Source organism: Sylvia atricapilla, chromosome 4 (assembly GCF_009819655.1).
Source record: "Sylvia atricapilla isolate bSylAtr1 chromosome 4, bSylAtr1.pri, whole genome shotgun sequence".
Classification (NCBI taxonomy): domain Eukaryota; kingdom Metazoa; phylum Chordata; class Aves; order Passeriformes; family Sylviidae; genus Sylvia; species Sylvia atricapilla.
The window spans coordinates 48,732,984-48,758,374 of NC_089143.1; the positions used below are offsets into that span (position 1 = coordinate 48,732,984).

A 25,391-nucleotide genomic window follows, 5' to 3' on the forward strand; every position below is an offset into this window, starting at 1 on the left:
GAGTAAATGGCTTTTATGTTACATCTTGTTAGAAGATAGATACATGCACGATGCTTAGTGTTGCAGAAAATATATTTCCAATAGGTTTGCTTTCTTTCTTTTTACATATGCATTTCATTGTACTTTGCTGCTTTTTAATTGACCACATCTTATTTTACGATGTTTCTCATTTGATAGGTGTCAGCTTTCCTTTCAAGTAATATATTATCACAATGGTACTTCACTCTTTCAGCCAGGATGTTTCACTGGGAATATCTGATTGGGTTTGGGACTGTATTGTTTGTTTGTTTAAAAAAATCTCTGAATTCTCTAAAACAATCCATTATATTTTCCATCAAGCACAAATTAATGTTGAAAACCTGTTTTCCAGCAAACACGTAACGTAGGTTTCTCAAGATGGCTGGCCACGCAAAATTCAATAGCTGAAAGCTTTCAATCTGGCTCTTAGTAAGATTTAACTGAAAAATAGACAGTCGATCCAAAAAATCCTGATGTCTGTGCACTGTATGAAATCTGCGTATTTGTGCAGTACATCTACTCTTGATGAACTTTAAGATGCCTTACAGTGGCTAGACTTCAGTTATTGTCCTGACTTTGTATTGGTTAAAGTTCTGATATGCTTCCCTTAAACACATTTTCCGATATCACTGGGAATAAATTAATTCTTAAAATGTCTTTTACTAGTTTTTAATAAAAAAACCAACTCTGATTACTTTTCTTTTTTGGATGGGAAAATGCTTTTGAAATCTACATTTCCTTTGAGCAAGGGACAGACAGACAAAGGTATAGATGGGCACATGTATATTTAGCAATGCCATAGCTGGGTTACTTGGCTTTACTGATATTTTGCTGTTGTGTTTCTTGTTTTCTCTTTCAACCCCTGGCAGAGATCGACATTGAACGCTGCGTTCGCGAGTCGATCAACCTGTTCCGCTGGACTCCCAAGAGCGCCACGTACCGGCAGTACGCACAGCCCCCGCGGCAGCCCACCGAGAGCACCAGCACCAGGGGCTCCCTGTCCTGCCTCTCTGCAGACTACCAGGAAGCTCCTCGAAGTGACCTTGTAAGCAGCCTGGGAATTGGAGAGGGGAGAATTGTTCAGATTATTCAGATTGCATGTTTGTCCTGTCTCTCCCAGCTCCTGCGGTTCTGTTGCAATGATGCAGCAATGTCCACAGCTCACCTGCAGAATTAAAAATAGGCTTTATCATAGGAGAAAAGCAGTAAAAAGAGCAGTGTGCCAGTGAGAAATAGGTAACTGGAAAGTGTGATGCAGGCAGCTCTGGCTGCTCTTTCAATCTTGGTATGTCAGGTAAAGCATATGCCACAAGTTACTCTGAGAGTTTAGTAGGTGAGTTGTGTTTATCTTGGCAAAGAGTAACTAACAGAGTATCTTCACTAAATAGATGCCCAGTTTAGCAAAAAGACTTTTCTCCTCTCTCTCTAGTAGAATCTACTTGCTGTTTTTCTCACCAATTGTACTATCTGAATACTGGTGATTTGAAATTATGCCTCTCCTTCCTCTCAGCAGTATAAATTTAGTTAGTCTCTTAAAAATTAAATTTTATTTTGTTAGGGTATTTTTCATTCCACATTCTCCTACAATCATTTCATTCATGAGCATGTTCCAATAATATGGGAAGTATATATACACCTGCTTTATCTGTTTGATGAATTGCATTAGGTTTTAGTCTTTCTTTTTTTCTTTTTTCCTAACTGCTAGGAAACTAAGAAGTTTTGTTGTCATTCAAGTGAATCTTTACTTTAAGTCCTTAAACTGGAGTTTGGTGTTCAGTCATTTTCTTGTTTTTTACTTACTTTAGTTTTTATTTTATTTCTGTTGTAATTTCTGGAAGCCTTAGCTACAAATCCAGGACTGCAATCTTACAGAATTTAAGAAACAATAGGTGGATCTAGAAAGGCAGTAGGGAAGAAAAATGAAATTGGGGGAAATACTGGTTGTGGTCATCCAGAAACTGTAGCCAGGACAGCTGCTGTACTGTTCTGGAGATAGAGAGGTAGAGAGGCTTTCTGAAGGAGCCAAGGGCTGCATTTTTATAAATTAATTCAGATGGGACCTCCTAAGGTACCAATTCCTGCAGAAAACATGTCCAGCACTGAACTCAGATGGGGTTGCCCAGGGCTTTGAGCTGTCAGGTCAAGAAAACGTCCAAGGAAGGTATTCAGTCTCTCTTGGCTGTCTGGTCAGATGTCTGATGGTGCTACCAGTGAAAATGATTCTGTGTATGTGCTAGCTTTTCTGAATGTTATGACAAAAAAGTGAAAAGAGCAAGTCTGATTTCTAAGCATTTGCTTGTGCCTTTATGTGTACAGGCAAGAGTCAAAACACTCAGCTATAGCAAAGAGGGAGACACGAAAAAACAGCACTGGTCCAATTAGCTCACTGAGCTAATAAATAGCAAAAAGATTTTTATTTGTAACAGAGATAAATATCCTTATTTCACATCAAGGAAGTTTCTTTAAGTATTCTTCCGTTTTCTGAGAAATGTTTTGCGTGATTTTTTCCTGATAGTGTTTTTATTTTCATACCAGAAGTTGTGTTTGTTTATAAAGCTAGTAATCAGGCTCATCCATCCCACAATTTCCAAGAAATGAAGCCAGTGTTTTTGGTATGTTAAAGAGAAGATAAATAAATATTAGAACTTCTATTGCCTTCTCTTTCATTCCTAGTTCAGTCTGGCTAACAGCAAAGAACTCTTCATTTACTGCAGTGCAGCTGAAGCTTTAACATCTTTTGAAGTGCAAATATATTGGCTCTTTTGTTACTCCTGTATTTTGTTTTTCTAGCTCATCATATATAGGAGAGCTATATAGGTTCTGGGATCTATACAGAAATATGTAAGCAAAAAGGAAACTAATCTCTTGGACACAAAAAAGTCTATTCATATCTTAAATTATAGTCTGCAAATGTGTTGTTTGCACTCATTTGCTGTATTTTTCTGTGTCAGATTTTGAGACAGATAGATGCATATCAAGTATGTTATGGTTCAGTCCGGAGCCATAGTTCAAATTTGGAAAGTCCCGTGTAACATGAGTCCATAATGACCTACCTCTCGCTTGTGACCAATTCTGCACTTTTGGATATTTGTCTTCAGAAAATGACACTTCTCAGGGATTAGAACAATATTGATAAAAAATAAATTGAAAATATTGGTGAAATACACTACACAAAAAGGTGATATGGTTTGTTTTTGTTTGGGTTCTTTTTTAACCTTAATCCTGGAATTATCCATCTCTTTCTTCAAACATGTTGTCTGCTGGTGTTTGCTGCCATGGCGATACTTTTTATCTACTTGAAAGGGATGAAATCTGAGTTCAATCTTTAGTACACCCAGTACCCTTTAATGGATTTTTTTAAACACCATTGTCCTTGCTCTGCAGTTTAGCTCTTAAAAAATAATTTTGCTATTTCCTTACCTATTTAGTTGGTTATTCTTTGGACAAGTACTTTGCCCTGCATGTCTATCTCTAGTTTTATACTTGTGGATCACCTCTGTATTTGGAAGTGAGTAGGGTATGAAACAATTCTTTGTGAAGAAGGTTGTGGGTTTGCCTCTGAAGGTAATTTATGACTTCTTGAAACATTAAATGTTTAGTGTTTTTAATTGTAAACACCAGCTGCCTCTTACCTCAGTATTTGTATTTTTTTTCTATGCTGCTTCAGTTTGTTTCTTAAGTGCTCTTTATTGGCTATTCAAATATTTGTGTGTATCTGCATCTAACTGTGCTTTGGTTAATAATAACAGGAGAAGTATTTTCCCTCTGGGTGTGCATTTTTCTCCCTAAATCAGCAGTCAGTAAACAAAACTGCTTTGACTCTTTTTATCACTAGCATTGCTTAGTTTTTATTTTAGTAACATCTATTTGTGACTTCATAAATAGGCTTGGCTGCTCTCTTTTTTCCTCTTGGACTTGTGTGTTGCTTAATCTTTTACTCTTTCAGCCAGTAAGCTTATTTCTACTGAGATAAAATCTCGAGGAGGAAATAGTTTCAGAGAAAATGAATGTGGATCTTAAGTGGGTTTGCATTGTTTATTTTGAGAAAGATAAAACGTCAAAAAAACAACAATGGAAAAAACCTTTTAAATTCACTACTGAATTCACACTACAGTGTACTCAGGTTTGTGTCTGTAACTTTTCTTTACCAGTACGTCATTGATTTTTTTCTTCTTATTCTTCCTGAAACTTACTTTCCTACCCTGGAAGCTCCTGAAGTATTTTTCCTGAATGTCCGAGAGTCAAAGAGACAAATAACACTGTAGTATAACTATTGTCTGCTGTATCTGTGTTTCCATTATTATAGATATGGTAGACATACATTCTCTCCAGCTACTTTCATAATTCTAAATTAAAAGGAGAAAAATGTTGCATCAATATCTGCTCATGTATGGCAGGTGAATTCTCAAAAATCCAGAGACTGATACAATTACAGCTTTGCTTTGTTCTTCTACTCCCAGTTCTCTTATCAAGAGTGGGAGTTCCTGAGAGATGTTGTGGAATGAAAATACTCAGCTGGAGAAAAGTCTACCAGATGATTATTGATCCTTGCACTGTTTTAAATGCCAAAAGTCCAGTTCAGCTTTTTGTTTTTGATGAAGTAGTAGAAATACCTAAGCAGCAACACGACTTAATGGCCTGATCAAACAACACAAATATGAAAAACATGTTTTTATCAGAAATAGCATGAGGGAAGGTTCCTGATGATAACTTTCCTTTACAAATAATTAAGGATAGTTTATGTGATAGACTTCTACCAATGGGAATTCAGGCCTATTTGTCATCTAACAGCACTCCCTTGCTTCTGAGGTCCTGTGTGTGTGTGCCCCAAAGTATTTGTTGATCTAAAATATGTTGGCTAGGTTTATAGTAAGCCATAAAATAACTGGTGTGTAAATCCATTTATTCTTCAGCAAGAGGCATGGTCAGTAGTGAACACCAACACTTCTGTTTCAGTGTGCAAGCTAAGAAATGCCTGTGTGATGCTCATGCTATTCATAATAGCTCTTACGTATATTCTGCCTAAAGGTTCTTCTGACTGCCTTGACCCATTTCAGGTTTCTTTTATCTTCTGTTTTTGTATGGATCTTGGGTTTGTTTTCCTCTTCTATTGTTCTCACACTTAACAGAAAGCTCTTACTCTAATTTGTCTTCAGTTCAAATTGCGCAAAGCATTAACTGATCAGGATCTCAGTTAGTGCTTCTAATTTATTTTACATTTGCCTTTGATGCTTCTGTTTTTCTGGTTTTAGCTGCCAACAGCTTGACTGAGAAACTGAGGTTATTTGTCATTTTTTAGACGAGTTGGTTAAAATGCACTTTATATGTCACTCTCTTGTGAGTGAATAAACAAATCACTGTTTAATTAGGCATGTCATAAGCCCATCACATTCTGGCTAATACTTGAGGAATTGTGGCAAGCTTCAAAACATTCTCTGTTTGTTGGTTAGCTTTGCAAAGGTTTTTTGATACTCATAAGCCAGGCAGCCAGCTACCAGGAAGTGAGGAGTGAAGGGAAACCTCTGCTTCCAGAACTTTGGTTCTGCAGATTAAATTATTTGAAGGAAGCCTTATATAGTACCTTGCCTGACTGGTTTTGAAAATCTGTATGTATTTTCTATGGTTTTAGGACTTTTTCTGGTAGAAGATGAGGCATTAAATTACCAGAGTGGATAAAATACAAAATATAAGGCTCTGGAAATGACTAATGTTAATTGTTAATTAAAAAGTTTCTAATGAATGTTGTGTGTGTTTTTTTTTTTTTTTTTTAATTTGTAATACAAATTGCAATTATTTAAATTGAATGTAAACTCATTGAAACAAATGTACTGCTTAGTTGAGACAGAATTAAAGTATGTTTGTAATGATGTAAATACTATTTATATGAGACTTTTGTAGTTTGTGAGACACTCACTCTAGATCATTAAGGATTGTAAGCTTGTTTTTCACAGACTTGGTCTTCAGGTCTCCCTGGGGTCTGTTCATCTGCTTTGAATATAAATGGGGCAGTTGGAGCAGCCAGAGCACTCTCTGCTGCAGCCTTAGGCTCAGGTTCTGGATTCACTGATTGTCCACTAGTCCTTCCTCACAAGGCTTTGTGATTATACACACTTTGAAGTTGAAAGCTGGGTGTATTTGACCTTTTTAGACCTCCCACAATTGGGATTCCATAACTGATTAACAAATGTGCAGAGGGGAAAGGGTAATTACCAGTAAAATTAATTATTAAAAAAAAAATCCAGCTGGTTCTTTCTCTCTGCATCTTGTAAAAATGTTATTTTTTATTTTTTTTTCCCAAACTGAAAATTGTTTTAAAATCAGATTTGAAGAGAAAATTACTAAAACATACTTCCATGTTTTAGTAATTTTTCAGGTTCCAGTGGTCCTGATTTGCAATCTGGCAGGATGACTGAAGACACAGTGGTTATTTTGTTTGTTTTCATGTATTTTGTGACTGACTGAGTTTATCTTCGAGAGGGAGTGTTATACTGGAAATAAGTCTTTTTGGCAACCAAAGCCAAACTAAAGTTTCCTGAGTGACAGTTTTATTTCATGCCTTGTTAAACAATCCCCATTTGATTTAAAAAATAGTGGCCTGCATCTAAAAAAGGGAAAATGAAAGAGCAGTGCAGTGTTTATGTAAATTTACTTTAGAAGAGAAGTAACAGTCAGAATAACCCACTGAGTGTGCTAAAATATGCTTTAGGACCAGCACAGATCTAAATAGATTAATGCTTCATTCAGCCTCTGATAAGCACGATTAGATACTGCAGTGAGGAATTATCCGCTTGGTGTTAGATTTTTTTATTTGTGTGCTTGTAGCATTAGAAACAGCGGAGTTTGGGAGAAATTTTTGAAGTCAAGTTCTGGAGGAGAAGTAGACTGAATGGTCTTAATGGTTTGTCTCCCACACAAACATGCCCAGGTACACAGCTGTAGCTACCTCCTGCCAGTCACAGCAACTCTAATTCCAGCTTGCAGCAGCTCCTGTGTGTGTTGTACACTGCTGCTGTGATAGTTAGGTCTTAGAGCACAGTGCTGTGTAACTGTGTTATTAACACAGTTTTCGTGATGAGGGAAGGGGATGTATTATGTCAGCCTAAGGTGCCTTTTCCCTCTACTCCTCAGTTTTCTATCCTACCCTATTCGTTTTCTCAACATACATCTCTACAGGAGCCTGCCTTAGGCTAGTCTTGAATTTAGGATTCCTTTCTTAGGAATCCTAAATCACACCTCAGGCCAGGCTAGGTGCTGTATGTTTCCTCACTTGAGTCAGGATGCAGTATCATTGTGATCTAACTTTATTAGGAAGTGCAGTTGGAGAATAGAGAAGACTTTCTGAATGCAGCTCCCCTGCCTCATGCTGTCACTGTCTTCTTGCAGATCATAGCCTTGTACAAATTGTCTGGTGGCCTTTGTGATGGTGTCAACACCATCTTAATCTACAAATAAAAGTGTTACAGCTTTGTATATATATTTTCTCTTCTGACATTATTAGGAGTGGAAAATCTGATTATCAAATGTGTGTGACAGAATAAGTAGAAGAGGGAATCCATACTGGGTGTAAATCTGAGCCTGCACCGAAGTTTAGTCATGGAGCCCATCCTGCAAATGTGAATGAATACATTTTAGGTTTATGGGAATAAATGTTTCTGTTGATGATGATTTTCATATAGCTCAACAAAACTTGAACCCATGTCTCTAAAAAGGGTGGAATGGTGCACAAATCCAAGATTTATGTGAAAAGCACATACAGGTAATTGCCTGGCTGACCATATTCTCAAAATTTTTGTCAATTACTCGAATTCAGTACTCATCTTAATAGTCATCAGTTAAGGAAGAGCGTGAGCAGCATGTTTTGACAGGCTTCACAGTGGTAAATGACTGAAAATGCTTGAAATGACTGAAGAGTACACGTTGCAAAACAAAGATGGAGGGAACTTAAATAGGAAGTGGAGGGAGAGAGGGAGCATAGGGAAGGTAGGCACCAGTGTCTTGACTAGGAAATATGAGAAGCAGAATATGATGGCTGCAGAGGACTGAGTGTAAGTGTAAGAATCAGTTTGCTAGAGAGGTTGTGTACAGAACACTGGCACTCAAGTATTGAAAAATTGTAGAAAAGAGTTCTTAAAATCTAGAATTTTGGCTGTTCCTCCTTTGTAAACAGTCAAATTGAACATCAAAAAACACTGAAGCCTTTTTGTAAGACCCTTTGCTAGTAATTGTAATAAAGATGGTGGGGAGGGAGACTGGAGAGCTTAAACTATTATCTTACAAGCTTTTTAAAATTGTTTTTGTAGTCTTACTTCTGTGTACATGCATACACTGATTTCAGAAATATGTGTGGAAAATATGGAATGACATCTTTCATGAAACATATTCCTTCATGAAGGACCTTGATAGTTTGAATAGAGTATTTTACTTGAACCTGAGATTTTAATTATACTGATTTCTAGGCTGAAGTTCCTAGTGTATTAAATAAACTGCAGCAAGTTTTGCCAGCTTCAAAGACAAAGGGGAGAAACCTTGCATCTACTCAGATAAAGCTATCCTTTCCATAGGTTAAAAGTTCCTTTATAGCTTCTGTGTTTATCAGATGGGACTGTTGAATTTGGGTTCAGCAGAACTAAAGATCCTTGGCTATTTTCTAAAAAAAAAAAAAAAAAAAAAAAAAAAAAAAAAAAAAAAAAAAAGTATATCTTCATTTAATAGCCATGATGAAATGCCTCTGAGATTACAGGCTAATGGGAAAAGAGATAGGAGCTGTGATTGTACCAGCTTCATATTCTGGAGTGCTTTAATCTTTCTGAAACTTGACTTCCAAATTGAGAATGGCTAAGCAGCTTTAATTCCTAATATTCAAAAAAAATTAAATTCCTAATGCCTATTTCTTCTTATTAAGAGCAGTAAATGCATATGAATTAGCAATTCCCAGGCCTATTTGAAAATTAATGGAGTGAGAAGAATAACCACTTTGAAAGTAAATAATGTAAGGTGTTGTCAGAGAAACTTCTGGGTGACAAAGAGACCTCAGAGTTCAGCTTAGGTACTCTTTCTGCTATTGCCATCCTGCTGATTTAAGCAGGCTTCCCTCACAAACAGTTGCTTATAGCTGAATAGTCTAAAGCCAGATTTGTGCTTGTAGTTAGAATATGCTAAAATAAGTTTCTTTTCACAGGAAAACAGATAAAGCGACTTAAGTAGTAAGCTCAGTATCTTAGCACATGTAGACTTGTGCATGCAAGTGTGAAAATGTGTGAAAATTTGAGTGTCTCTCTGATAATTTTTGTGTTTCCTAAGTAATGACAGCAAGTATATGAGTATGCTCTGTATATGAGCAGTTGTCAACTTCAGTACTGTTGTCAGTATACAATTTCTTACACAATCTCTAAAACACAAGTTTGTAACTGGCCTTTTAACTACCTTCTGGCACTGTGCTTAAAGTAGAGCTTTTGCCTTTTTTAAGAGAGAGAGTTTTTTAGAAAGTATGTACCATGTCTGCCTTGGAAAAGAGTAAATAGATCACAGCAGGAAGATCGTTGAAAGGAAGAAGGAAGCATTTTATAAATAGATGTGATAAACCTTTAAGGTTTCTAGAAGTTTTTCCCAGTGGTTATCCTAGCTTTTTTTTTTTTTTTTTTTTTTTTTTTAATTTGTCCTGTTTGTACTCTCTATAGAGTATTACTAGCATGGGAACTTTAGCTTGTGAGATAATCATTATGCTTCCTTCCTTGTTTGAAACAAAAAAGATAACAGATGATAAATTCAACAGGATATTGCAAGTAGCTGTCCTGGGATATGCCTACCTACCACTTAAATGTAGCTGAAATCAAAATCTCATTTGCATACTACACCCTGTTCGCAACTTGTTGGATATTTGTTACTAATTACTAAGAGATTATCAGTGCCATAAGCTTTTTCTGAGCACAGCTAACCTAACTTAAAGGATTTGGTTTACAGTGAACCCTCCTCCTTCCTTCACCTGCTTTTCCTTCTGGTTCCTCACAGCTGGAAAGCAATGTCTGCAATGGCATAGAAAAACCTAAACAGGGAATGGAAGCAAATAGTCCGGACAAATGTGAAGACTTCTGTCTAAGATTTCAGCCTTTATCTTGTACATCTCCTCTTATTTGTCCATGCTGAGGTAAAGAGAGTAGGCACTGAGGTGATAGGCAACAGCTGCAACACTGTTGTGCAGACTAGGAAAGGTGTTAAAGGTTCAGAAGAATCTGCAAGATTTGTGTGTTCAGTGGATGTGATGGCCTGGAGAACTGCCTCAGCTCTAGTCCAGTTTCTGTAATAGTTTCTTGCAGTTTCAAAGTATCTGTAGCAGGATGGTGGTTATGAAGATAAGGTGTGAGGATGGGGTAGGAGGATTGACAGCTTGATGTTAGCCATGTTTAGGTTGTAGTAGACTGACAGTTCATTAGAAAATTCCTGTGAGAAGATGCCTGAGATAAATTATAGTTGTTACCAGATACAGCAGACGTAGTATTTTTTTTTTTTTTAGTAATTAGCAAAATTATCTTATAAGAGCATGGCTATATTTAACTTCACAATTTGAAGGAAATAAATTAGTCTGATAAAAAAGTTGTTAAAGAAAGAATTGCTGAATCAAGTCTATTGAGAAACTTTAGTTTTGTTCAAAGCCTATATAGAGATGTTGTTGAGGCAGGTCTGGACATACTAGGTCAAAGCAAAGATGGTTGTACAATTCATAGCTGAATGTGTTTCTCCTTAACTTCAACCCAATTAAAGGGAAAGAATGCTTGTCCTGGTTATTAAAACCTATTAGCCAGACAGATAATGTGTACCTGTAAAACACTTTGTATGGCTTTGTACTTTTAGAGAAAGAGAAAGTGTTTTTATATCAGATTAGGTGGGTTTTGGTTGGTTTGTTTTCTGCTGCAGACTTCATGCTTTCTTAGTTTCATTCTTTCCTGAGGCATTCATCCCATCAGCTGAATGGGACAACTGAATAGACAAGAGTTGTATAAATAAAAGTAGGAAGTGGTTTTGTAATTAGAGTCTAACATAATGTAAATGTTTCTCCAGAAGACTAATCAGGTCATCTCAGCCAATTTCACTGACTTCATTTTCCGAGTGTTTACTGTTACCTGTAATCATGTGAACCTGCTTCAAGGACTGAACTCTTTGCAGCAGACTTGCTTCCCTTCCCTTCTTGATGTTGCTCCCCAAACATGGTCCTGAGGCAGAAGCTGTTGTCTGAGCAGAGTATAACAATGTCTGCCACTTTGTCACCAGGCAAATTAGGCTGTGTCAGCCAAGGGTGGATTTATGTGAGCAGTATTTTTTCTACATTACTGCTTTTCTTGGATCTGCAAATGTCTCTGCTGTGAATCCCCTAGACGTGGGACTGCTCAATTCCTTTGGCAAGTCTGAAGTTTGTGAGAAGAGCCTGACTTTTTTCTTCCTCCTCCCTTTTAATGCAATTCATTTCCTTGGACTCCTCCTAGGAAAATTCAGTTATTCAGGAGGGAGGTCTCATTAGACAGCAACTGGGAATTGGCTGTGCCCTGTCTCACTGGTTTTCTTATAGATACAGGTCTCCCTTGAGTATTGACTATTCTGTTGAAACAAACCATAAATTACCCAGAAATCATGTCTTTTTTTGATTATAAAGCATCTTGACTCTATTTTTCTGAACTTGAAAGGAGTGTGTTAAGACTGGTAATTTGTACCTTCTGTTTTGAATATTATTATATACAATGGAAAAGGTGGTTCAATGAGGTAGTATTCTCTGAAGTAGAATTACTGATTTTGTTTGTAATTTGAGGGCTTTGGGTAATTTGCTTTACAACAGAGGTATTTCTTTCTGGGACATAACTAAAAAAAAAGGTCTATGTCTCTCTGTTTTGTCTAGGCTATACCCTGAATTTGAAATAGACGATTAGATTAGATGAGGAACTAGTATGTTTAAAAAAAACAAACTAAGGCTAACAACAGTCAATTAGAATAATAACAATTAGTATTGCCTCAATTTTCTTCAGAGTGCTACCCTTGTTTTCTTGAATCATGGGCTATAAGCAAATAATGTATTGGTATGATTACTGTGATCTGAAACAAGATAACAGAAGTGCAGTATTTTTTAGAAGCAGAAAATTTGTTACGGTGATAGTCTTTAAGAATGCTGTGTAGAAATTCTAGTACTTCTGAACATTTCTGGGATAATTCACAGTGAATATTCTCTCAAGAAAAATGAGGGAATAAGATGACTGTATTATCATGCAGTTGCTTGAGCACAACCAGGGGTGTGGTGTTGTGTATTGTGTCATAAAATCTGTCACAGTCCCCGGAATATTTTTATAACTTAATATGTAATTCTCCCGTCCCACAAAACTAAGGACAAATTTTCTGGATTATAAAAAATAATTACTGTATTTTCAGATATAATATAAATCTTACATTCCTGATGTCCTGATTTGTGCTTGGACTTTGGGTGTAATAATGTTGGTGTTTAGATACCTCTGTATCTTTCAGAGACATCCCTGCTGTTTCTATGGCACGCTGCCAGTTGCTAGCCACCTTTTCTGCTCCAGTCGTGAGACCTTTCAGTTTGTCTTTTCAGAAAGTGTTTTCTAGCCAATTTGCTTAATTTCTGATGGCAAGAAATGTTCTGTGGATGTTGTGAGCCCATCAGCCACAGTGAATAACTCATTAACAAATCACAAACTGAAATGATTTGCACAGATTGTCAAAAAAATTTGTATTTTAACAATTTCTAGCAGAAGATAGAGCTATAGTTGTCAGGCGTTTGGCATTGCTCTGGAGCTTTTTTATATGGATAGTTAAACTCTGACTAGTTCAGAGTTACAAGAAAAATATGTTTCCGTCTAACTAGGTTGTTTACACTTGATCAAATAAGTATAAGTTAAAAAAAACCCTGTATCTCTAATTTTTTCACCTCTAATATATATATTTTTTTTTTTAAAGTCTAGGGACTCCATCAAGTTGGATGATCTGAAGGCAGAGGTGTCCCCACGAATTTCAGCAGAAGATCTGATTGACTTGTGTGAGTTGACAGGACCTAGTCATTCCAAAACACCTGTAAAGAAGACAAAGCCCAGCAAGCCAAAGCTGCTGGTGGTGGATATCCGTAACAACGAGGAGTATCCTTCAAATCTGGGTGCCAGCCTTGCTAAATCCTGCTTGTGTCAATTACTTCCTCATTGTCTGCAAATTGATGTGTTAGAATGGTACATAATGGAAAGAGAGGGGTCTGGTAGAGGTGGAGTGGAAGACTTGAAGGCTGGGGGGTTTTTGGCAGGGCACAGGAAAAATGTACTTTTTCTTTTCCCATTTTAAATTGTGAGTTTGGTGAAATCACTTGGTACCAGTAGCACAAGTGCTTTAATCCTACATTTTTCTTTATAATAAGTGTTATCAGCAGACCTTCCCCATTCAATATGACCAATATTTTGGACGGGTGTGGGGCTTTCCAATTAAATGGAAGGGAGACAGAGAGAGTTCATAGCTCATGTGCTTTGCCAGTCCCTTCATGGAAAATTCATTCCTGTTGAGTGCCTTCTAGCTATGTCAGGTAATGCAACCATGTAGCCATCCTAACTTGGATCCTCTAGTAGCATCGTTTTCTGAAAATCAGAAAAGAGTTAAAGGTGGTTTGGAACTATATTTTTACCAGGGTCTTAATTTTTTGGGTTTGTTTTTTTCCCAAAATAATGTAGTTGCAGGACTGGGATTGTTTGCATTTTGAAAGCGGGGGGTGTAGTCCTTCCTAAAGATGTTTTGGTATGTATGAATTTTATAGTGGACTAAAATGTGCTGCCCTTTAAATAATAAGTGGACTGATACCCTACCACCATCTGGTATTAACAGGTAGGAAGTGCCATTAAAAAGGCACCCTGGTAGGTAGTAAAATTGCCCTTGAGTGTACTGGTTAGTATATCATTTGCAGAAGAAAATATCTGGTATGTAGAAAGTTATCAAATTGTCAGCAGTTGTGAATATATGGGAAACCATAAGAATAATGCATTCTTTACTTACACCAGAAAGTGTAAGTGTCCTGTTCATTCTCACAATAAGGAAACAGGCTTTTTGTTTATCCCAAAATTTCAACAAAAATAGGATCAGACTGTATGTTTCTGTAATGTTTTAAAATGTGACAGACCACTGGGAGGTGTTTAAAAAATAAGATCATTTTGTATATTTTGGTTTTAGTCTTTTTCACCATGTACATCTGTCAGGCTAAACTTTGCTTTCACTTTATTTTCATACTGCTTTGAGAAAAGCATGAGAGGACTTCCAACAAGGACCAAACATGCTTCATATTTCATAATATGACCCACATGAAAGCTGAGGGATTGTTTTGTAATGAATCTCAAAGCTACCAGCCATCTTTCCCAGTAGACAGCTTTGTAACAGAAGGCTTTCAAATGAAAAGCTGTTACACACACGGCACTGTTTCACTTGGCCAGCAATTCTTCCAAGGCTTATTTCATTAGGCATGTTAGCAGGTATATTGGCAGCCTGCCATTCATGTTTGCAAAGTTATAGCTGCATATTTATGATCTCTCAGTCCATGGCACAAAATCCTGGCCTTTTTGTTAATTGTCATAGCAATTAGAACTTTTTTCAATGACTAGGTCATGTTTCTCTAAGTGTACTCAGTAGTTTAAGTAGCTAAATTTGTCCAAAGTTATTTTCTCTCTAAATGATGACCATTTCAGAACCTGATGAGTAGCAGTGGGAGTTACATGGTTATAAATGCGGTTGGGGAAATGGGATTGGCACAGAGCAGTGAAGGAGGGGTATAATTTTCCCATTCAAAATAGAAATAAATTAACAACATTAAGGAATGGTACATGATTACCTTTTGTTCTTTCAAATGTTTTTATGTAACCATGCTTTTCCCACACTACAACAATGATAATCATAACACTAAAATGGTTACATAAGTAATAAGAAACAAATGCTAGTATTACTCTAAGTCAGTTAAATCTTACCTCCATTTAAGGCAACTTCTTTATTTAGTAGAATTCTGGGATTTAATTATAAATTTAACTAGCTTTCTGCAAGTACAATAGTAGAGTGACTAATCTCAATATTTGACATTGTATATATTTTTGCAGAACTTTGCTCTTTCCTACCTCTTCAAAGCTGTTTTTGCTTATAGCTGGAGAAGGAGAATGTTCCAGGCATGTGTACAGTCTATAAAAGTAATTCAGAGTTTTGTCAAGGTTATGGTACATTTTCAAATTCATAAAAAGCTAGGTGGTAGTAGTAGTCCAACTTAATTTTTATTTAAGGAACATTCACATTCAATACTTGTTTATAAAATCTCATTGAATGATCATCTTCTGAAACTGAAAGACAGCTAACTCTGATGTCTCAGAGTTGTTTGCTTTTCAATACCCATTACACACTTGCTTTTGGTGAGACTGGAGATAATATATATGGTGCTCATTGTCTGGGTATCTGAGGTCATATACATTAGAATTTCAATTTGGATCAAAATAGTAGAGGACTTTTGGGAGCCGACAGGAAGTTTGAGGACATTTCCTGATAATCCTTGTTTAGTTTTGGTTCTCATCTTAAGTACTTAATTCTTTTTGCATAAAATGCCTTTAGAAGAGGTGCTCCAGCTGCTCATTGGTGTATGGCTCTTGTTAGCCAATTAGAGCTGAAGTGAAATCCATGAAATTTGGTATACTGGGGATATTAGCTCTTCAGCACAAAGTATTTAATTGGCCAGATCGTTTTCTGTAATGCTGTGCTCTGTTCTTTTTGAACCAAACAGCTCTTCATTCCGTGCTTTCTTTCATATGTAGATATGTAGTGTCAAAAGGTTTTTCTCCATATGAGTAAACAGTAAATAAGATTTGTCAAAATCCTGTATCACAAAAGACCAATGGGGTTGTATCATGGCAGCCGGGATGAAGAGCAGGTTCATCCTGCAGTTATTCACGTACCACAGTTTTTTTTGCCTTTCAGACCTCCTTAACTGATCCTCCTAAGCTTTAACCGGGGCCACATTTCTGGCAGCATCAATGTCCCTTTTGCCTCAGCATTTACTGCAGAAGGGGATCTCATCCAGTGCCCAGCAACTGCCACACTGCAGAGCTTTAAAGGAAGAGTTGTGGTGATTGTAGGCAATGCAGTGAAGAGCACAGCTGCTGTAAGTATATTGCTGTAATGTATGTTTTTATCCTTAGAGATGTATCAATAGCGTGCATATGGCAGGAGTAAAATAAATGCTAGAGTCTGGAAAATTTAGATTAGAATTTTGTGTATGATGACAGGATTTGGGCTGGTGTTTTTGTTGTTGCTCATTTCTGCTTCTAGACAAAGACATTTCCCTTCAAGTGGTCCACATCTGAGAAGATTAACGTTTTGAAATGAAATTACTTAACATTATCTTCTTCAGCTTTGAAATCTTTATTGTTGCCATGTCAGAGAAATGACATTGGTACTTCTAATGTGCATGAGTAAGAGCTTTCAAAATTGGCTTGCATTTACTTTTTGTGGAGTTAGGAAGGACACATAGGCTGAGTTGGATGGGGACAGATATGTTATGAAGTGCAAAGGAAAAAGATATAATTCATATTCCTACTAGTGAGAAACAAAGTATTGCCCAGTTTTTTAGAATCACTTGGTCCTGCAGTTGTGCTTGGTGAAGAGGAGAATGATCCTTACTGGTAAGTTTTGTATGATAAATTTATTGTCATGCCTTTAGCTAGACAGGAAGAATACTCAAAGTTGCCTATTCTTTTCCATAATTATTTGATGGTGTTGAGAACTACCTGAGTAACAAATGAAAGTGCCTAAGTATTTCTTTCACTATACTTTTCTCATATGAAGGAAAGTTATGGGGTTTTTTTTTCAGATACACTCTTAATTATGGTTTACCTTTAGTTCACCCATTTCTTAAGCCTGTTTACACAAAGGACATGAACTGTAACCCTGATATGACAAGGAGGGCTGTGAATCATTAAAAGGTCTTCATGTCAGGAACAGCGGAAGCATCAGCCCAACACATGATGTTCATTTAATACCTGTAGGGAGTTGTAAGTAGATGCAGAAATCCCCTTTATTAACCTGCATTTCATCATTTAGAAAATGAACTTGTGATCTCTATCAAGTTTCTTAAATAGTAACAGAGGTGACATGAAAGAGACAGTAAACCACCTCTCACACAGTTTCAGTAATGAGTATACAGGTTTGTGTGTGAATCCAGGTAAGTTCATTTTTTTTTTTTATGTTTCAAAATTTTTTGCATGAACATGAAATGTTTCCTTTTCTGTGCAGCTAAAGAAATCTTGCAGTATGCTTAGTAAGTGCAAGTACTTCGGTCATGTGGGAGGTGCTGTCTTATCCTCTAAACCCAGATTTTCTGCAGCTGAGACAATGTTGACCCAGAATTGTCAATATTATAGTTTTCCATAAAGAAACGCTCCTTTTCTTCTTGACTTGCTGTTAGAGTTCTTGAAATTCTAACTAAAGAGTTTTGGGCTTTAAATAGCAACAAAATACTGGATTGACCAGTTTGGCCACAAACTAATTCAATCCTAAAGCCTGAATACTGGTTGGGACTTACGCCTCTATCACACCCTTAAAGTACATGTAAAACCAGCCTCAATTTGACTGTGTACATAAAACCTTTTCTTTTGTGGATAAATTGTGAGGCCAATTTCAGTTTTACTCTGTATAGCTGCATAGAACTGTGCCATTCTTCACACCCAAGTTATGTAGCTCAAGGCTTGACAAGAGCAATAGTTATTACTCTTTAAATTTTACTAGATAATCCAATCATAGGACAAAATTTAAAAGTGAATGCATGGAAACAAAACCAATTTTTGTCCATGCTATAAGATGCTCAGCTTTAAACGTATATTTTCTACACAAAGGTATGTATTTCCAGATGAGATGGGATGAGCCAGAAATTGTGCCTTCTGCCATAAAGGAGAATTTTTTCAGAAGTGCTCACTGGTATTTACTCCACTAAAAATTTAGAGATTGGCACTGCTATGTGTGTAGTTTAAATTTAGAGGCAGGGGTAAATGTGGAAAAAATACTAGTTGTTTATGGAGCTGTTTATAATTAGAAGGTTGAATCTTCCAATTGAGCTTCACATGAACAGCCTACTTGGCATCACTTAAAAATATTTTAAAGGCAGAGGGAAGTATACTGAACAGACCTGTAGAAAAAGTCTTTTTGCACTTCATTTCTGTTTCTATTTTTTCCATTTGATTCAGTGCCAGATGATAAAAGATTTAAATTGGAAAGAAAATGCTGTTTAGAATATGAGATGTGAGAGGGAAAACTGAAAACTTCACCATAGCACTGTTCCAACGAAAGGATAAGGGAGCCAGCAGTGTCTCACAGTGCCTCTGGATCCAACAGCTCTGGCTATAGCTGAACACTTCCTTAGTACAGAATTAAAACTGGGTAATCTTGCGTGGTAAGCCATTGGTGCTACTAAGCCTAAAAGTTAAATTAATATATTGGCTGATATACAAGAGCTTCAGCCTTACTGAATGCACCATTAGCAGCAAAAAGATATTGAAGAGATACTGTGTGGTGGTGTTTGGCTCACACTTCTTTGGAGAATATTCCTTCTTTTAGGCTGTTTCTCACTTGGTGCCAGCCTTTCTTCTAGGTTTTTCTGGGCACTTGTTAACAGAACAGATACTTGTTTGTCTCTGAAAACAGTAGGAAGCCTCCACATAAAGGGCATTATTTTGGAGTTCATCAATCAGATTCTATTTGGATATTTAACTTTTGGATAGTTAAATGGCAGCATCTCCTAAGTGAATTGAATTCCCCTTTCACACCTCCATAGACAGATAAGCACCTTGTAATTTCCATTATGGACTAGGGATCATTGCAGTTGGGAATATAATAGTTAAATGGGCAATAATTGTTCAACTGTAGCTTCTTTTTTGGTCTAGGACAAATAACATGTCTCCTGATTTTCGTCACTTTTGAAGTCAGAGGTACGGCAAGTAAAAAGGTGGATTATAGTTATGCATATGTAGGACAGGGATTTTTTTTTTTTTTGATCTTTTTATGGAAGAGTGGCATTACTTCATCTTCCCTCCTTCAGCCATCTTTAAGGTGCTATGCCATTATCTGTTTCCATTTCGAACTTTCATATACAGCACTGCAGTGTTGACTGAATTTAGAACAGGAGGAATACCTTAACTGACACTACATCATTCTCTAGCAATTTAATTTTGACAGTGGCACACTTCTACTTCTTTTACCATTAAACATGGTTTTTTAAGAAATGTGTTTCCCCCAGTGGTTTAATATATGTGCTTTATTGTCAGCTAAATGCTATAACAGAATAAAATACACAGGACACTTTAATCTGTCTAATAATTAGCAACTTATTTATGTTTTGTTTGGAAGCAGACACATGAGCTGTAAGTCAAAGCTTAAAAAACATCTGTCTTTATAGCTGGGAAATAAATTCTAAATTGGAAATTCTAATTGTTACATCGATTACTTTTGTCTGGATAAGTTATGCTGCTATAAATATATTGTCTAGACAACTTCTATAAGTTATTGAAGCAAAGTAGTGATTACATTGTAATAGCTAATAGATAAAATACACGAATTATCTCCAAAACAAAGACAAGAAGTTCTGATTTTCCATGAGATCTTTCTGACCCTTTTCAAGGCAAGACAGAGGGGGTCAAATTCAAAATTCTTTTTGTGTAACATATTCTTAGCTTGGAAAAAAGAAAATTTTTTTCTATATGAAAATAGCATATAGCATTTTCTCTCTCCCAGCACACTGTCAAAAATGCATTTCTTCTTATATGAAGACTGAGACACAAGTTAAAGTGTCTGTTTATTAATGAATTTGTGTGATTTTATTATCATCTTTCCCAGACCTTTTTAAAAGCCCTTGCCAGAGAAGCAAGTCCTTGCATGATTTCTTTGGTTATAAATTTGTCTTAAAGGCACAAATAGATACCTATGAAGCTTCATAGGGTGATCTGAAGATAAGGTGTTGCACAGAACAATAAAGGATAGGTGCTTCTAAAGACAAATATATTTATTTGGAAGAGCCTAATGAAATTTCTGGTGTGCAAGTAAACAAAAATTAGACAATAAACTTCTGGAGATGTTTGCACTATACATCTTTTAGACTCTGTTTCCCTGTAAATAGTTTATGCAGAATAGTGACTGAACAATTGGAATGAAGACTCTCCTTTTTGCAAGGATGGAGGGGCCCCTTATAATTCCCAGAGTGGTTCTTTCATGTTTGTTTTGTTAAGGCCCTGTTCTCCCATCTGCATTCAGACTCAGAGCCTACTGGAATCCTCAGAGCCTCCTTGTTGCCTTTAAAGAGGAAGAGATTAAGCTTGTATTTTGAAAAGTTTGGAACTTTTTTAGTTGATCAGCAATGATCCTTCTGGTTGTAACTCTCCTTGATATATGGTCAAGCCTTCATTATTTTATTCCATAAATTTAGCCCTTTATATTATTGTAAGATGTGTAATGTATGCATCCTTCATGGGGAGAAAGCTGCCCTGCTGCTGTTGGCAGTACATGCTCTCCACACAGCCCAAGAGAGACACTTGGGCTGCCAGCCAGGAGCTGTGTTGTGCTGTTGTATCTCTGCCCCTGACCCTGGCTTTGCTTAGTGTGCCATGAGTGCCTCAGGTATAGTTATGACCTGAATCTCTCACTGTTCCAGCCAGGTATGAAAGAGGAAGGGAGAAAATGCAAGAACTTAGGAGCAGAATTTGAGTGTTCCTTTTCCTTTGAAGTAAGTGCCAAGGGAAGCAGGCTAATTCTAGAACTCCAAAATAGGTCCTCTTTTTAATTTTTTTTGCTGAGACCAATGGTAGCAGTCACTGGAAATTTTAGTTGTTATTTGATGTAGGAGTTGTTTGGCCTGTTTGCATGCCTTACTGTGCAGAGGTTTGGATGCTTCTGGAATGAGGAATCATAGACTCCTTGGCTTTACCTATGAAAATATGTCTGAGAGATGCTGGTAAGCAGGATGTTGCTCTTTTCAATCATCTAGGAAATCTCTGAGGACAAAAAAAGTCAGGAGAATGGTGAACCTGAATCTTGGAGTGCTGCTGTCAGAGTTTCTCCAGACATCTGTCTTGGCTGTGGTTATAGTCCTTGTCAAGGACCAGAGGAGGACTGCACCTCTGAAGGAGTTACTTTTACTTGATGGAGCGTGCATGGATTAGGTTGTAACCATGTTGCTTAGGGCTACTGCATTGTAACATCAAAATTTCATTTTCTGGGGCTGTTTCTCGGCTCTGAGACAGAGTTTTGTGTTTCCTGGTATTCCAGTTCAGAGAATCTGAAACAGTGATAACTGAAATAGAGATGATAATGAACTACAGATACTTGTAAAAGGTTAAGGACTTTGTGTAAGGGTATACCAGCCAGAATGGTGCTGGTGAATTTGGCAATTACAATATCAATGCTGCTTGTCTGGAGCAATGTTTTGCTTTTCTCTAAACTGCATCTGAACCAGCCTTTGAATGGATGGAAGGATGGACTGTCTGACTGACTGCTGCAGGAGTGTTTGAGTAGAAACTGGCAGTTTGGGTAGTGTTAGGAAAAAGTACTACAAATCACAAAGAAATGTTTTAATTTTCAAGTACTTCTTCGACCATTTTTCAAGATCTAGGGCAGCCCATAGGCCTGGGGAGAGGAGGTAGAATCCTTCACAAAGACTGATACTTCCTTTTTTTTATACAAGCCAGCTGTTCTGCTGCTTTTCAAAATTACATATTTCTGTTCCATAACAGCTTTTTCATTTTCTGTTGAGTGAAAAATAGTTTTATTTCTGTATTTTCATTTTACATTCCATTCATCTATAATGTGTGCACTGCATTTATTTTGCTCAGTATAAATTAACTGTGTTAAAACTAAATATCTGCAACTGCCTTTAATTTTCAAGTAATCACTTTCAGCTGGGGTTTTTTTAAATGTATGTTATTTCTAGGTGGAAAATTTAAAATAGAGGTGTTTAAAATTTATCACTTGAAGAAATTTCAGTGTTTACTCTTACTTTCATTCTGAGTAAAACTTACTCTGAAAACAGCTATTAAATGCCTGTTTGTTTAAGCTTATTTTCAAATCTTTGCAAGTCCTTTAAGTTTATACTCTGGTTTTTTACTGGTGGAATGGAAAGTGTTCCCTTTCGGCCATATCTACATATAGAGAATTTTCCCTTGATCTTGTTAGAGCAGGTGGTTCTGTGTTGCACCCCTCCCACCCCCTAGTATGTTTTTGCACCAAGTTGTCCTTCCTGTGTTTTTGTTTTTCTAACTTCCATTCAGTTTATGGTAATGCAAGCAACAACTAGGCACTCTTTTGTTGCGGGGGAGGGGGATGAGGTTCCTGTCTTTTCCATGGTGTTAAAGTGTTGTTTTATTTATTTGGAACCCTTTAATATAAGAAGTGGCTGACTAAAAATTCTTATGTACTGGAGTATTATTTAAAAAGTTGCAGACTGGTCACTCTGACTGTTGAGCTTTCAGAGAGATGTAGGTGAGCACTTGGACTGAAATCACACAGCAAAATAGACTGTCATTCCTGAGAGGTTTGTGTAGCATGAGTTTACTAGTCTAGAAATAATCTTGTGGAAATGAATGAATACTACAAAATTTGATTGATATTTATCCTCCAACTTCAATTTTGCTTCTTCTGACTCATTCAGAGTACGCTGTTAATATTTATACCATGGTAACACTTGTCACAGCAATCTTTTTTGGTATTCTGGTGCAGTATGTTACTCCTCCTTCCCTCCCAGCCTGCCCTTTAATTACAGCCTGTCACAGGAATGTCTGAGAAAGTGAATAATGTGTACATAGCAACCCTCGTGGCTGGCCCAAAGGGTGCTGGAAGTGGGGCTGCTCAAGCTGTTGTGTTCCTACGCTCTGTGCTGTAGACAGTCTGAAAACGTGACATGCCTGGCATAAGACATGCAGCACTTGAAAGCTTTTATTTTGCTGCTTGGAACAGGGTAGTAGAAACATTTTGATAAATTCTCCAATGTGCACATCGTTAAGGTTTCTTGATGGTGCTAAAAGGAGCAGTCCTGTTATGCTATTTATATTGAGAGCATCACCAAGACAGGGTAAAATGTTTAATATTTGCCCAAATTTTGGTATGAATTTGCTGTGATCTTGTCTGTCTTTGAAAGCCTGACTTTTTCTGTCTGCATGAAGAGTCTTACTGACTACTTTAAATGCAAATTGCAACTTTCTGGCTCAGTTATGCTCGCCAAGAAGGGTGTTTATGTGGAATTGAGGGATGCATTAGTTAATAGAGGAACTGTGTTTCCAAAGTCTTCAGCAAAGTCATCATATAGTACTCATTAAACAAGTTTCTCACTTATTCATCCTGTCATGGGTAATATTTGCTGTGAAAGCAGCAAGAAGATTTTCAGTTTGGAAGTTCAGTTTAAACATTAAATGCAACCAGGGAAAACACAGGAACTGAACTTGGGAATCTCATTTTAACTGAACTTGGGAATGTTATTTTGAGGCAAGGCCACCTGAAGCAGAAAGTAAAAAAGCATAAAGTCTTGTAGTATCCCTTGAAGCCTTTCCTCAGAGAGACACAACTCCTGTTTCCCCCAACTAGTCTTCCTGTCTAAATGAAAACAGAAGCATTACAGAGGAGTGTGATCCATTGGTGGTATGGGGAAAGATATATTTCAGAAGCTATGTCAACACAAACATTTGATAAATTTGAGAAAGTTTAATCATATATAATGTTTATAATAAAGGACATCTTATTTTATTTGCAGAAATATATTTCTGCATAACGGTAGTTGTACACTAGCTTTGTATTTTTTAATACATCTCTCTTTAAAATTTAGGTGCATTACAAGTTGCTAAGGATGATGTAGCTCATGGGCTTATCTCTTCACCAGGTTGTTTTCAGTCTTAACAGCACCTTTTTCAATTGGATTATTTAGTAAACTGCAAATTACATATTCAGGTGCCTGTTAGTAAACTTCTAGTTGACACTTTATGATTGCATTTATAAAGGAAATAGAGCCCCTGTATGCATTCCAGGATGGCAATTTCTGCTCTAGAAGGTCTGGGGCATTCATTCGAAAGAGCACCTTGGGATTTTTTTGATGCATGAGATTTTGTTCTTTTTGGGTTACTGATTTATTTTTTTCCCCCAACTTTTTAGGAACCATTAATTTTTTAAAATCTTTTTTCTTGGATTCAGGCTACTGATATTTGGCATAACTGAGGGTCAAACTGGGGAGAAAATCTATGTAGCTATTTGAAATAGTCCTTCCTCTCATGCCCCTCCATCAGTACATACACCAGAAATAACACTCCCCTGTATTTTGAAAATACTGGCTTAATGAAGTGTATTTTGGCAAGGCAAGGTACCAGGTGGTGTTGGAACATTTCAGAAACATGGTGAACAAGTTCCTGTTCCTGTCTGCCACAGATGGGCTCCTCTGTCTGGGAGAGGGTGGCACAGACATGTACAGAGGAACAAAACTATAAAAAGTCAAACCTTTAATAAGGAAGACTGCTATGCTAGTAAGGGAATATTTCTAAGTCTATGCTTTACCAGAAGTTACTATTTCTACTTTCAGTGAAAAAATGTGGGAAGGCAGAAGGTAAAACTAGCAATGTCTTTAATCAGGGGAAGTCCTATTGCCATGTGACTTAAACCTGGAGTCTTCTATGCAGTGCCTGGGCAGATGTATGTGCAAAGCTCTTGGAGGCTGATATTGGGAATTGGATGGCAACTCTCAACTTATGTCAATGTGCCTCCAGCCCCCTGACTCTCAGCTAATTCCCACAGTAGTGAGATACTGATAGTAGAGCATTTCCTTCTCAGTGGTTTTTCCCTGGCTGGATGTTCAGCTGCAATACTTTGAACTGTATTTGCAGCATTTCTCACTGAAACAAGGCAGACAACAGCAAACAGTTCCGTGACAACTTAAAAAAACGAAAAATAATTTTATCTTATGGTATACCATTTTGTGCTTTCTGCCATCATTGCTATCAGCCCCAGATTTTGCAGTGCTTGCTTCCCAGAGGCCCTGCAAGAAGCGACAAATTCCTCACTATAAGGTTTTGAAGTAACCTTACCAGATGCAGTGAAGAAAATGTATTTTTAAATATACCTTGGTTACTAAAGCAGTTCTAAAATATGGTGGAACACAGGCCTTAATGCTCAAACCCCAAGTACAAGGCATTTGTGTATTTTCTTTTAAGATTACATTGAATGGTAGTTATATTAGGGTTAGGGCATTCAGAACACTTGGAGCAAGGTTTGCAGCTTATTATCAGCATTTTAAAATTATCAGTAGTCAGAGAGTGGAACATGTCTGTTGACACATGGGACATTGTACTCAGGAAATTACATGG

At 37.0% G+C, this 25,391-nt stretch overlaps 2 protein-coding genes across 2 annotated transcripts in view; one reads left to right on the forward strand and one right to left on the reverse strand.

Annotated features, from left to right (window-relative positions):
• NPNT (nephronectin) overlaps positions 1-25,391 on the reverse strand; it is a 274,897-nt gene that overhangs the window by 174,585 nt on the left and 74,921 nt on the right. The gene's annotated exons all lie outside the window — the stretch shown is intronic.
• TBCK (TBC1 domain containing kinase) overlaps positions 1-25,391 on the forward strand; it is an 83,304-nt gene that overhangs the window by 55,556 nt on the left and 2,357 nt on the right. The window contains exons 22-24 of the mRNA XM_066317833.1: positions 888-1,063; positions 12,973-13,148; positions 16,015-16,174. Of these exons, the coding sequence (XP_066173930.1) occupies positions 888-1,063; positions 12,973-13,148; positions 16,015-16,174 (512 nt within the window). The remainder of the gene's footprint in view (positions 1-887; positions 1,064-12,972; positions 13,149-16,014; positions 16,175-25,391) is intronic.